General features: G+C 53.7%; 1 protein-coding gene across 3 annotated transcripts in view; it reads right to left on the bottom strand.

Annotated features, from left to right (window-relative positions):
- The window catches only part of TET3 (tet methylcytosine dioxygenase 3), a 95563-nt gene extending 82692 nt beyond the window's left edge, over positions 1-12871 (bottom strand). Inside the window, exons 1-2 of one of the 3 annotated variants that reach the window (XM_081157302.1) lie at positions 12765-12871; positions 10025-10746 (exon numbers count right to left, since the gene is read on the bottom strand). In XM_081157302.1, coding sequence (XP_081013428.1) covers positions 10025-10327 — 303 coding nt within the window. In that variant the 5' untranslated portion in view covers positions 10328-10746; positions 12765-12871. Of the gene's footprint in view, positions 1-10024; positions 10747-11055; positions 11171-11565; positions 11801-12764 lie in introns of those variants that run through there. The other 2 variants (XM_081157300.1, XM_081157301.1) reach the window with 2 other exon arrangements.
- Between the last annotated feature and the right edge of the window lie 255 nt (positions 12872-13126).

Raw genomic sequence — 13126 nt, 5'->3', positions numbered from 1 at the left:
AGGCTGAGGAGGAGGAACAGCAGCAGCAGGGAAAGAAGGAAGGTGCTCCTCCTTGGAGATACAGCAGATCCAGACTGAACCCAGGCACCCAGCAACGTCCACCGGGAGAGGGTCAGAGCCGGCCAACTCCACCTACACGCTTCAGTACCAACAAACAGAATGCATCGTGGCAGCAGGCTGACAGGTGGCAGTTGTGGCTCCGCCCAAACTCCGCATGCCCTCCTAGGTGCTTGTGAGGAGGTCTTACAGTCTATGAACCTCAATAGGGTCTCCCCACCTCACATTCAACAGCCTGGGGCCACCAAATATTCCAGAAACCAAGTAAGTAACACGGGACCTTAAGAGGTGGGAGGGGAATGCTCAGTGGTTCAGACACCGGGGAGCAGCCTCTCGGAAAACTTCCAAGAGGAATTAACACAGAGTCTTACCTTCCACCTGCAGGATCCAGGAACACCTGAAGGTGGCCCCCTGTGACCTGTGTCCTTCCACACTCCTGCCACCAATGACAAGCATTCAAGCATTCGGGTAGCATCTCTACACACCTCAGACTCAGAGGAGATTTCTCCCTCCTCCTGGAAGTCCGCCCCCCCCCCCCCCCCCCCCGCAATCATTCACATATCGCTAGACTGAAACTCTCAAAACACGTCCCTTCCCTTTCCCACTGGGCTCTCTGGTCCCAAAGATGACTAAAGGCTGGTCTCTGCCCTCAAGGCATCCCTCCCCTGTAGCCCTACCAAACCACACTGTAATTATTTGTTTCCACGCTCATCTTCCTCCACAGACCGTGAGCTCATCAGGGACAGAGTACGCACTGCCTCCCCTTTACCCATAACCCGGGCTCAGCGGCAGCCCTGCACACAGCCAGGCGAGACTTGCTGAATGAGGCTGGGAAAGCAACTCACTGGTCTACAAGTTAAAGCAGATGACGTCCCGCTGCGGGGAAACTGAAGCAATGCCAGAGGGAGGAGCTTCCCCCCCCCCCCCCCCAGGCACAGGTACTGTAGGTCCTGGGAGGGAGGGAGCATTCCAGGAAGGTGTCTCTCCTCTGTCCTAGCGTAGCTCTCCTCCTCCCGACGGCTCCCTGCTGCAGCAGGGGACACAGTCCAGACAGGACCCAGCCCTCACAGTGTGAGTCTGCCATCCCTCTTCTAGTGCTCCAGGGTGATTCTCAGCATCAACATGGGAACTGGGACACCCAGAGTTTACCCTTAAAGGGAATCAGCAATCAACAAAAAGACAGAGAAAAAAATAAGACAAGAGAGTCACCCAAGGTCCTCACAAGGAATGGCTTAGAAGTGGAACAGCCTCTACTCCAATACCTTGATACTTTTTTTCAACCCAGCTCTCCACACTCTTACCTGAGGCTTCCTGGCCGTGATTAGGAGAGGTGGGAAGCTGCGGGGCACATGCAGCTCTCGCAAATGCCTCCAAGTGACTCTACCCAGTCTAACTTCCCTTCCATTTGGAGAATCTAGACTTGCTGCTTTGCCAGTGGTGGGAGGTACACTGATCTGTCTCTGGCTGGGTGTGGAACGTGGGGCACGACAAGAGCTGGAACTTGTGCAGGTCAGAGCCAGTAGGGCAGAAACAGAGCTTGTGTGACCTGAAGCAAGCGAGCAACCTCCCTGGACTTGCGGTCACCTAAAGGCCAGCCAGTCACCTAATACTGGGCTGCAGCTTTTTTTTTTCCCCTTCCTTAGTGACTAAAACTTAGGTTATCAGATTTCTTATGGAAATGACAGGAGATAAGCACGGAGGGGTGTCCACTCTAGGTATTCCAGCAGCCTCGGCCCTGCAGACAGGCTGTGCACAGACATTCGGGCAGAGGCCACAGCAACCCTTGGGAACTCTCCCCCAAACAGCCAGCCAGGCTGCAGAGGGCTCCAGAAAGATGAAGAGGTCCCTTCCTGAGCATCTTGCCCTCAGTCCACAAGGGAGCTGTAAAGAAGTGATGGGGAGCCCTGGCCAGGTGGCTCAGTTGGTTGGAGCATCATCTCGTACACCAAAAGGGTTGCAGATTCCATTCCTGGTTGGGGCACATACTAGAGGCAACTGATTCATGTTTCTCTTACATTGATCTCTCTCCCTTCCTCTCTCTCTAAAAAAATCAATGGAGCCCAGCTGGCGTGGCTCAGCGGTTGAGCATCGACCTATGAACCAGGAGGTCACAGGTCCAGTTCTCAGTCAGGGCACATGCCTGGGTTGTGGGCTCGATCCCCAGTTGGGGGCATGCAAGAGGCAGCCGATCAATGACTCTCATCACTGATGTTTCTCTCTCCCTCTCTGTTCCTCTCTTTAAAAAAAAAAAAAAATCAAATAAAAAAAATCAATGGAAACATATCCTCAGGTGAGGATTTTAAAAAATAATTTAAAAAAAGAATTGATGGGGAGGCGAGTGGAGAATCAGTGACAATGCCTGAGGCCCCTGATGTGGTCGTTTAACTTGCCTGGTCACCTCACTACCTTCGAGAATGAGACGCCCAAGGCACAGAGGCGACGATTTGGTTGGCATGGGTCTGCGCACAGGTAAGTTTGGGGCCAGAAGTAAACATGGTCAAGTTTCACTAGGGCCTCCGGTCAAGTCTGTGGGTGAGAGAGGCAACTTTCCATTGGGAGCTTTGGAGAGAGCATTTGGGTGGAGAGCCACACCTGACTCCTCCTGCTATTCCTTTCCCATAGCTGATTATTAAAACATGGCCATGCCCACAAGGAAAAGCAATGAGCTTCACGGTGGGTTAGAACCCAGGAAACCACTGTCCCCTTCCATATCCCTCACTTGGGGAGGGAACAGGAATCCTAACCTAAAATACCCTTCTGAGAGCAGCCAACCAGGATGGCTATTTCCCCAACCCAGAAATAGGTCTGGGTGAGGGTTCAGATATCACACAGGGCAACTCCATGTCCTACAGAGAACTTCCCACGATGATGGAAATGTTATCTGCACGTTCAATTCACAAGCTGCTAGCCACAGGCCGCTATGGAGCACATAAAAAGGCAGCTAGTGCGACTGAGCTGAATTTAATTTGAATTAATCTGAATTTAAATAGCCACACGTAGCTAATGGCTACCATAACTGGACAGCTCCAGTAGAGCATGCTTGTTAAATTTGGGGCGGTCATGAGTACTCTTGAGAATCTACTGAAAACCACGGACCTTCTCCCGAGAGAAGAAAGCCCTGCACATTCACAACATTTCGCTGAAGTTTTCAGAAAGTTCAGAGTCTATTCCAAACTAGGTCTGAGAACAGGTCTACATATAAGATTCTCTGGAACTTGACAAAAACTTTATGGTCTAAAGGAGATGTTTCTTCTGCAACATAGTTATCTGAGGAATATGAAAATAGACGTGCCATTATACTTTTATGTAGTCTTAGCAAGAGACGCCAAGTGTAACATCCCCACCAGTCAGCGCCCAGCCTCTACCAGACACAGGAAACGCACCACCGCTTAGGGCTTGCTCTTCAATCTTGGAACAGCTGCAAACGTTAAGACAATTCTCTTTTCTAACATGGGTTCAGTCTACCTGCTTATAACCACCACCCACTAAAAAATGTTCTGCACACTCCTCTACACCACGGAACTGACTCCGCCTTCCACACGAGAGGGGCCTTAGCCTGCATTCCTCTACCCATTTCCAAGGTGAACAGGCTGTTTCCTTCAATCGTCTCTCATGCAACCACTCTGACAGATCTCAGTATAGATTATCAACATCCCTTTTAGAGTTTCAGCTCTTCCTACCTTCTTGGAAGGCAGGGTTCCCTACTTGCGCATTTATTTCTTCGTTTTTAAAACAAGTACAGGACTTTGGATTTATCAGACTGTACCAGTCTCCTTAAGCCCTTAATCTATATTATTCAACTTAATACCTGCACCATCTCCCCCCACACACACACACAGATCTGACTCACCTCCCTACCTACATCTTATGAAGAGGGTACACATGCCTTCGGCTGCATAAGCCTCCAGGCCCTTCGGTGAGTCCCAAGATTCTATGAACGTGATCTTTCTCTTCACAATCACCATCAGCTCCTCCTCCACGGGGCTCCAACACCCTGAGTCAGGCTCCTGAACAGCACACATCTGAGAGCCTTTTCCCAACTATTCTCAGAACACACACAGATTCCTAACGGGTTTTGATAACTCACGAGGCTAGCAGGAAATGGTCTCCAGAACAAGGGTAAACCTGGAATCAATCTCAAAAGGTACTGGTCTCCCTGGCCTACCTACAGGTTAAAGAAATGAAGTGGGTCACCCTCTTTAACCTTGATGGCACCTGGAGTTCTTTTACCTGTTTATCAAGACTTACTTCTGTTCTCTTCTCTACGCGCCCCCTCCCTTCTCCCAGTGGCCAGCTCCTCAAACTCTCCTGGACATACAGATCACCTGGGAGCCTGGTTAAAGTGGAGATTCTGACTCACTAGGTGTAAGGTGGAGCCTGACAGTCTGCATTTCTAACGAGCTCCCAGTTGATGCCAATGCTTCTGGTCCACTGATTAGCAAAGTGGGAGTATGGATGTGAACCACTCAGGTGCCCCAAGACTCAGGTGAGCAATTTACAGAAGAGTCCAGGTAGGTGCCCATCAGCTCAGCTCTCATCTGTATCAGAGGACTTGACTCTAACTACACATTAGATACACCTGGGAGCCCCAGCCCACCTGGGCTCACCAATTAAATCAGGTTCCTGGAGGTGGGACTCAGGTGATCCCAATGTGGAACCCCTGGTTCACATGGTTGATAAAAAGATTGAACCAGGGCAGTTATACCAGCACCATCTCATCAGGATGACTTTAAATTAAAAAACTGGCCCTCTGATCTGTCCAAGAAGCTGGCAGGAGATACCATCATTTATTTGCAGAAGTCCAGATATGTGAGTTTGACTAGGCTGCTTTGTAAAGAACCACGGGAACCCCCAAAACTCACCACTTGCCTTTCTAAAGCCTCACAAGCCACCTTTGTAACAATCTGCTCTAAAACTGTCAAAAATTGACGTCAAACTTTTAACTTATAATTTCCAAAATTTCTTTGAAAATGTGGACTTTTTGCCTGTCTCTGGTCTTTTGGCCCCATCTCAATCATCATAATTCATACAGATGTCATTCCACAAACATATCTGAAGGTGTTCAGTAGGGATTGAGGGAGCAAATGACTGAGACTCAGGCAGGGCAGCCAGCTGGCTCTGCTTTCCTAACCACACACGTTGTGGTCCTTCCCAGTTTACACCTCCTAACACAACAGGGACCCAATGGCTGCTTTCTCTGTGTCACGGGTTATGCTCCCTGAAGTTGTAAGCCTATCTCTTCCTTCTCTTTCTTGCTGGGAGTATATAAAAGGCTTTTATTGTCTTGAATATCTTCTACCAGCCTCAGCACATTCTGGTCACTGGAGTTCCTGACGCTCCTCCTAAGGGGTCAGACCACTCTCGAATCTGCTTTCAGTGTCATGCACCCTTTTCCACACGAGGAGCATGGTCTGTTACCCTCTGCACTCACTAGACAGCAGCCATGCAACACACAGCTGGTTCAGTTCCTTCTCTCTCCCACCACCTTCCTCCTTAGGGCGCCATTCAGGACTGTTCCATCAGCATTTCCTTTTTAAAGAGCAATCCTATCCCTCCAGCTAACTTCCCTTTCAGAGTCTGTGGCCATGGGGTTAAAAACTTTTTGAAAAACAATTGTCTCAAGTCTATGGCAAACACCTCTCCTTGCCCAGCCTTCCCTCTGGCCTCACAACCACTATGATGGGGTCCCTTTCTCTACAGTCTCATCAATTCTACTTCACCCATCAACTCTATCCCTTTGTTGGTTGAAAGGATCCCTCCTCACAGCCTCTATCTTCAGGACGATAGACCTACTGGCAGGCAAGAATCCATCAAGTGTTCTGACTTTGTTGAGAGATCCCTAATTCCAAGGTATCTCTTTTTTTTTTTTTAATATATCTTTATTGATTTCAGAGAGAGGAAAGGAAAGGAAGAGAGAGAGATAGAAACGTCAATGATGAGAGAGTCATTGATCAAGCCCTCAACCCAGGCATGTGCCCTGACCGGGAATTGAACCCTGATCGCCTAGATCCCAGGTCGACGCTCAACCACTGAGCCACGCCCGGCCGGGTGTCATCTCAAAACCAGCAAAGAGAGCTATTTCAACCACTTGCTTGAGGGTCAATGTCTCACACCACATATTTTCCCCTTTCTTTCCATTTTCACTGATAACATTCTCAGTCATGCTCCCACCCTCATGCATATATCTTCCCATACAGGTTTTTTTTTCCCCACAAAGGGTTTTCCTCCTACCCTATCAGGTATTCACTTCCCTTGCCCAGGAGTAACTTTTCAGTCAGGACCAGAGTGGCTCCTTGCTCCTGATGCCCAGCCTCCTCCCCAGCAGAGAGGCTGGCAAACTCCTCCCTCCCTATGCCCGGCCCCGCAGTTCTTCTATGAGCATGTTAGGGAATGTCTTGAGATAAACGTTTAACATGAATTGCGTCTTTACAATTGTAACCTGGAGGCTCACTAATGCACAGTTGTTTATGCATAAAGATTAATTCTTTTCTACATGTTCTAGAACTGTTCTATAGCTATGCACTGATTACCTACTATGTGTCAGGCATTATGCAAACTTTATCTCAATTCTCACAGCAACCCTGCAAAGAAGGGTTACCCCATCTGACAAATGAGAAAACTGATGCTCAGGCGAGTTAAGTGGCACAGCTCTTAATTTGGGTTCTGAGGCCACACCCACCAAGTCTGACTTTTCTATTCAGCTGTCCTGTGCTACGAGCCACCACTCAGGTAAAAAGAATGTAGAGATCAAACAGCCCAGGATCTAAATCCTTCCCAGAACTAGGAAGGAAGACCATGGTACAGGAGTGAACCCTGTCAGTACAGAAGCAGTCAACTGCATCTGGTGGGAGGGCCCACTCTGGGAGCCGTCTCTAGCCTTAAAATGCTGGACTTCTCCTCTGAGTAGAGAGGCTCCACAACACTGCCACCCACCCCTTCCACTGAAAAACGGGTGAGGAACAGGGCAGGAAGCCGGGGAAACCAAGATAACGTTTACCCGATTACAGGATGATCCAAAGCAGCTGTCAGCAGATAGCTCAAAGAAAGCCAGGGAGAGGTGGAGACAGGATGGAAGTAAGGAAAAGGTGCCCAGAGGAGGAAATACCAAGAAGCAGGGATGCAAGGAGATGGTCTGATTCCCAGGAGACTCCTGGGATGCTGTCTTATTCCACCTGAAGAGTCAGGGCCAAATTCTAAAGTTCTATTCCTGAGCCAAAACCAAAGAAAACTCAGATGCCAGGAATGCATCCTCTCCCTTCCCAACTTCCCCAGTCCTGGGACTTGTTCCTGCGCCACATGGCTGCTCAGATCTAAAGGTGAAGGTCCCAGCAGTCCCCTGGGGGGCTGGTAAAAGCTGGGCTACTTCTGGAGCTCCTTCACTCAGGCTAAGCCTCTAGGCATGTCAGCTCTGCTAGAGGTGCATCCATTAAATGCAGTGTAGCCTGGCAGTGGTTCCCACGCTTTCAGCCTGCGAGGACCAATAAAAAATATATATGGAGACAGACCCTGGCCGGGTAGCTCAGTTGGTTAGGGCATCCATCATCCTGATGCACCAAGGCTGTGGGTTCCCTGGTCAGGGCACATACAACAAATCAACCAATAAATGCATAAATAAGTGGAACAACAAATTGATCTCTCTCTCAAAAAAACCCACAACAACACAAAAAACAAACAAATAAACCCCATAAAAACATCCTCAGGTAAGAATTAAAAAATAAATAAAATTAAAAAACAATTATGGAGACAGATATTAGTTACCATTTTGTACTTTGTCAAGTAAAGTATTCTTTTAAAAAAAGATAGATCAACTTTCTATCAACACCTTCATTTCATAAAAGCAAGCACATTTTAAACATTAAGTAAAAAGATCCTATTATTAAAACAAAATACTCCTCTTTAAGTCAAAGAAAATTAGCTTTAAGAAAAAGCTCACTCCATTGTCTCCTTTCCATTGTTTCTCCAGAAACTGGGATACAGTCATGGACTGTCATGTGGACCTTCTGTCCTGGGATACCGCAGGCCACCAGCTGCACTTTCCCTGACCCTGGGGGCCCGGAGGGGCAGCCAACCATTGCAAGGTCCGTAGGGATGCAGACATCTCTCAGCAGGGTTGTCTCAAAGCCTTAGCCAACTCCGATCCCGCGTATCTTAACTCCGACCACCCGTCAAGTCCAGGCCAGCAGCTCACACACAAGGATGATGGGACTCTGGCCTCACTCCAGCCCCTCTCCCTCAGGTATGCCTGCCTCATCACTGCCGAAAGAAAAGCTTACACATGGTTCACAAGGGCCACTGGTTCCAGGAACATCCAGCCTAGAAAGCTCAGCCCCCCAGCCCTCAAATTTGATTACCGGAGGAATGGAATTAGACAACGGGACGGAGAAGGGGGTGAACCCTGGAAGCAAGGAAGGAAGCTAAGGAACCCAGCTTTACAAAGTAGCCTGGGCAGGGTCTCCTCTCCCCAAAACACCAGGTCTCATGCCCAGAAGTAAATCTCACCCCTGATCCCACTCCCCTTCAGAAATGACCCACGAGGCACTGGTCCAGCAGGATGCCAACTCCCCCCAACACCACGAACGGAAAGGGGCTGGACACTTCTCTCAAGTTGGGGTGGGAGCTGCAGATGTGATCCAGATGTCCGTTTTAACCAGAGACCGGGGAAATAGGGCACCGAGTCGGGGATCCCCAGATGAGGATATACAGCTTCCACTGGGGTGGACAAGAGAAAGTGAGAGGGAGCAGAAATATCCCCGCAACACCCACCTCCCTGCCCCCAACACTTGGAATCATTCTTCCTAGCCACGGGACCACAGCCCCACCAAGCCCATGGCACAGCTCTGCACTCAGCGGTCAGGGAAACCCTGAGCACCAGCGCCAATCCATCGAAGCCACAGGTGCCCTAGCCCTCAGAAGCACAGCGGCTCACAGCTGGAAAGGGCTTCAAAGACCATCAAGCACAACCCCTCCATTTCCCTAGGGAGAAGACAGGCCCAGAGAGGGGACTCAGCTTTCTGAGCCCCGGACAAATCAGTGGCAGAGCCAGGGAGCCCCACAGACAGCGCAGGCCTCCGTCTCTGTCCAGCGCCAGTTCCGCTGCCTGGAGCAACCTCAGCCACTACACGGCGCCTCCCAAGCTGCTCAACTTCACTCATCCCTATTTCTGCCAACTCTCCGCTGTCACGGCTGCCACCAACCTTGTGGAAGGAAAAAATGGCCAATGCAGGGTCACTGCCTCTCCACTTTCCTCCTCTGATCTCACCCCAACTCCTCCTTCCCTCCCTCTATCCCCATACTCTAAATAAAGGGAGTACCCCTCCCTGGGGTTGACAATGTCTCAAAAATACACCATTCATTCTTTCAATTAGTATCTGAGTGCTTCTGACACACCAAGGAACTAAGCCAGGTCCTGAAACACAGATAAACACTCTGACTTCAAGACATACTTAGAAGGGGCACCCAAATCCTGGGATTCCCATTAAATTCCCTAGCAGTTTCAACTGGCTCTCGTGCCATCTTTCTGAGAAAAATGATGGTGCCCAAGAAAAAGGCTTATGGAAAGAAATATCCCACTCCATCAGGGTAGCATAAAATCACTCCAAATTTTCCTTTCCAAACCCATCAGCTTTCATCTCTTACCTGACACCATCACTCTTCACATCACCCAAGCATTGGTGTGACCTTGAAATACAACTGAGGCTTCCAGCAGGACAAGAAACCTCTAGTGATTAAGCTGGACAAATGCAGACATCAGAGATGAGAGTGCTAGCTCAGAGTCCTCTGTGACCCAGTAACTCCCTAATTAATTATCAGTCCAGCAAAGGAGCCCAAGCCAGCTTCCAATGACACTAACACTCAAAGTTGGACCAAGAGGCTCAGAACGAGTGGAAGGGCTTAACTGTCTTTAACAAGACGCTTGGGAATACAGCACCCTTGAGGGGACAGGGTGGCCAAGCACGGGCCAGCTTACCTCCTTGAGAAGCCCCACTTTTTTCTTCAGCACCTCACACTTGCGCAGTTTGCAGATTTGGTGTGTGCGGCGGTTGGTACAACTGGTGCAAGCCCCACAGTTTTCCAGCCGTCGGCAGGGCTCACAAGTACCACACCGTTTCCGTTTCTTTCGCCCATCTCCACCCCCTCGGAGTTGAGGTTCACTCCCAGCCACTGGGAGCCCAGGCCCCTGGAAGCCCCCTACCATTACCTGGCCCTGAGGGAAGTCATAAAGGCCTGGCAGTTCCGGCTGGACTGCCAGGGGCACCTGAAACTGGCTCATGACGCTGCCAGAAGTGGGGGCATAGGTGCCAGGGCAGAGCCACTGTCCAGCTTCCTGCCTGGCTACAAAGGCGACCAACAGGTCCTTCTTTCCTAAAACAGTCAAGAGCCTACAAGGTGAAGGCAATCAGCTCCAGTCTCTGGGGCGGGCGCCTCTTCTCAACCCCTCTTCACCTCCTCTGCAGCAGTCTGATAGGGCTCAGTTGGGGGCCAATCTCCCACTTGCTGGGGCCCAGGGTCTGGGGGAGGACAGCAGCAGCAGTACCCAGAGGAGGGATCATCTTGACTGGGTGGGCTCTTCACCCTCACCCACCCTGGACCCAGGCATGAGGTGGGCAGGTGTGTGGTGGGGGCACAGCAGGGTGAGGAGTTTCTCCTGATATTTCTCCTCTCCTGTCAGGATGATGAAGGCAACGCTGCCTGAAAGAGACAGAAAGGGGAAGCGCATCACCTGGGGCTCAGGAACAACTTTCACATGTTACCTCTTCCTGCTGCTGGGAAAAGAAAATGGGGGAAGAGAAGGGGCTTGCTTAATGAAGCTCTGCCCAGAACCCCTGGCAGCGCGCTATCACCCACTCCCTGTCCCAGGGAGGGGGCTGAGGGTCTGGTGGAGTGTTAAGGGAACCTGGACGAGGAACTGAAGGAGGTGATAAGGTGATTTATAAGAAAGTTGTCCTCTGCCCCACCCCCACGGGCCTGGGAGAGTTTCACCCAAATTCCCACACACACCCCTCACTGGAGGTCGCTGGGGCCTCCCCAACGGAGCAGAGCTTTCAAAATAAAGTTTGCTGAAAGCTGCACTCGGCGGGGCTGCCCGGGCGCCCCCGGCACGGAAGCCGCCTGGAGGGGGGTCGCGCCCGGGGTAGCCCGCGCCGGCCGCCCCGCCGCGCCCCCCGCCCGCTGGCCGGACCGGGGCGGGCAGCCCGCTCCGCCGAGGGGGCGCGGGGAGGGGGGCGCGCTCCAGCTCGGCCCGGGCCGCGCGCGCGCCGCCGCTCGGGCTCCTTTGTTCTGGGGCCTCGGCCGCTCGGCTCCGGCGGCTCCGCAGCCCCCGCCCCGCCCCGCCGCCCCCGCCTGGCTCCGCTACACTGTGACCCGTAGCACCCCCGCCCTGTCCCCCGCAACAAAGTAGCGGCCCCTCCGGCCGGCCCCGGGCCGTCCCCTCCCCCGAGGCCGGGCCCCCCACGCCTCCCCGCCGCCCCTCCCCCACCCCGGAGCCGGAAAGGCACCGACTGCACCGACCTGCCCGCCGCCTCCGGGGCGGAGCGCACAAAGGGGCAAAGTTTCCCGGCCCGCGCCGCTGCCACCACCGTCGCGGCCGCCGCCGCCGCCGCCTGGGGCGCCCGCCTCCTGGAGCGCCTGGCCCGGCCGAGCTCGGCGCGCGGAGCCCCCCGCCCAGGCCGAGGAGGGGACGGCGCAGGAGGAAGGAAGAGGCAGCGGCGGCCGCGGCGGCAGCAGCAGCAGCAATGAAGGCGTCCGCGGGACTCCCCGCCCCCCGCGCGCCGCGGCACGTGCTCGCCCGGGGACTCCCCCGCCCGGGAGGGCGCGCACGTGCGGCCCCGCTGAGCCCCGCCGGCCTCGCCGTCGCCCCCTCTGCCGGGCCTGGGGCTGCGCGAGGGGGTTAGTTCCCGGGGAGGGGGAGGGGACGAAGCGGGCGACCCACGAGTGGGTGGGGGCAGGGTCTGGCCCGGCCGCCGCGCCTTTGCACCTGCAGGACCTCCCCAACCCCGCGGTCGGCCTTGCCTGGACCCGGCCACCACCCTCGGGAGAGCCGCGCCCGCCCTCCGGTGTTTCTGCAGCCGAGGCGGGCTAGGCGGGCCGCACGGGGTGGGGCACGCGGACCTCCCAGCCTAGGCCCTCTCCGAGCCGGCCCGTTGTCCCCACTTCCTGCCACTCCCAGCGGGCCGGAGCGGTCTGGGACGGCCCCAGCTCCCTCGGGAGCCCACCCGACTGACCCCCCCCCCCACTCCCTGCTGCTCGCTCGTTTCGAGGCAGGACAATGGGGGGCATCGAGGGTTTGCGTACCGAGTCAGCCCGGCTGGCAAAGAGGGGGTACCCGGGGACAGAGGCCGCGCTGGCCGGCGGCGGGGCACCTTCGCGGGGGTCACGGCCGAGCGCCCTGCCCAGGCGGCCCCCGGGACCCTGCCATCCCTAGCCTCCCCCGTGCGGCGCTCGGCTCTTTCGCGTCGAAAACAAAGACTAATCCGATACCCCCGCCCTGCCTCAGAGGAGGGGGAACGGGCGCGTCGCGGAGGGTAACCGAGGAGGACAGCGTTCAGGAGGGGCTCGGAGGGGACCGCAGCGCAACCGAGTCCTGTAACCAGGAGCAGACACTTTGAAAAGTCACCCTGGGATGTTTTCCAGGTGGGCGGCAAGGGGAAAGGCACAAGAATATTTCCAAGTTGCTAAACTGCCCCTTCTCTGTTGCTTTTTTCCCTCACCTGTTGTTCAGGCCAAGTTGAAATTCCAGGTTAGATTAATTCAACTCCACCCATCTGGCCTGACTGCTAGCCTGGTGCCTGCAGCTGCCTTCCACCTACCTGGGTTGCTGGGGGAAAAGGGTGGGTCTCTAACACACACACACAGACACACACACACACACACACACACTCACACTTACATTTGAGGTCGCGCGCGTGCGCGCGCGCGGGCAAGTCCTGGCAGAAACCACCACCGGCGGACTGGCCTGACCAGTTTGGGCGGTGCTCACGGAGCCAGGTACCTGGCAGGCGTCCCCGCCAGGCTGAAGCTAACAAATCAGCCAGAGCTGGAAAAAGAGCATTCGGCCGGCTATTTAGAAAAA

The sequence above is a fragment of the Miniopterus schreibersii genome, assembly GCF_964146895.1.
Source record: "Miniopterus schreibersii genome assembly, chromosome: 13".
Lineage (NCBI taxonomy): Eukaryota > Metazoa > Chordata > Mammalia > Chiroptera > Miniopteridae > Miniopterus > Miniopterus schreibersii.
Note: the sequence above shows the minus strand (reverse complement) of the source record. Positions and strands in the feature narration are given on the sequence as shown.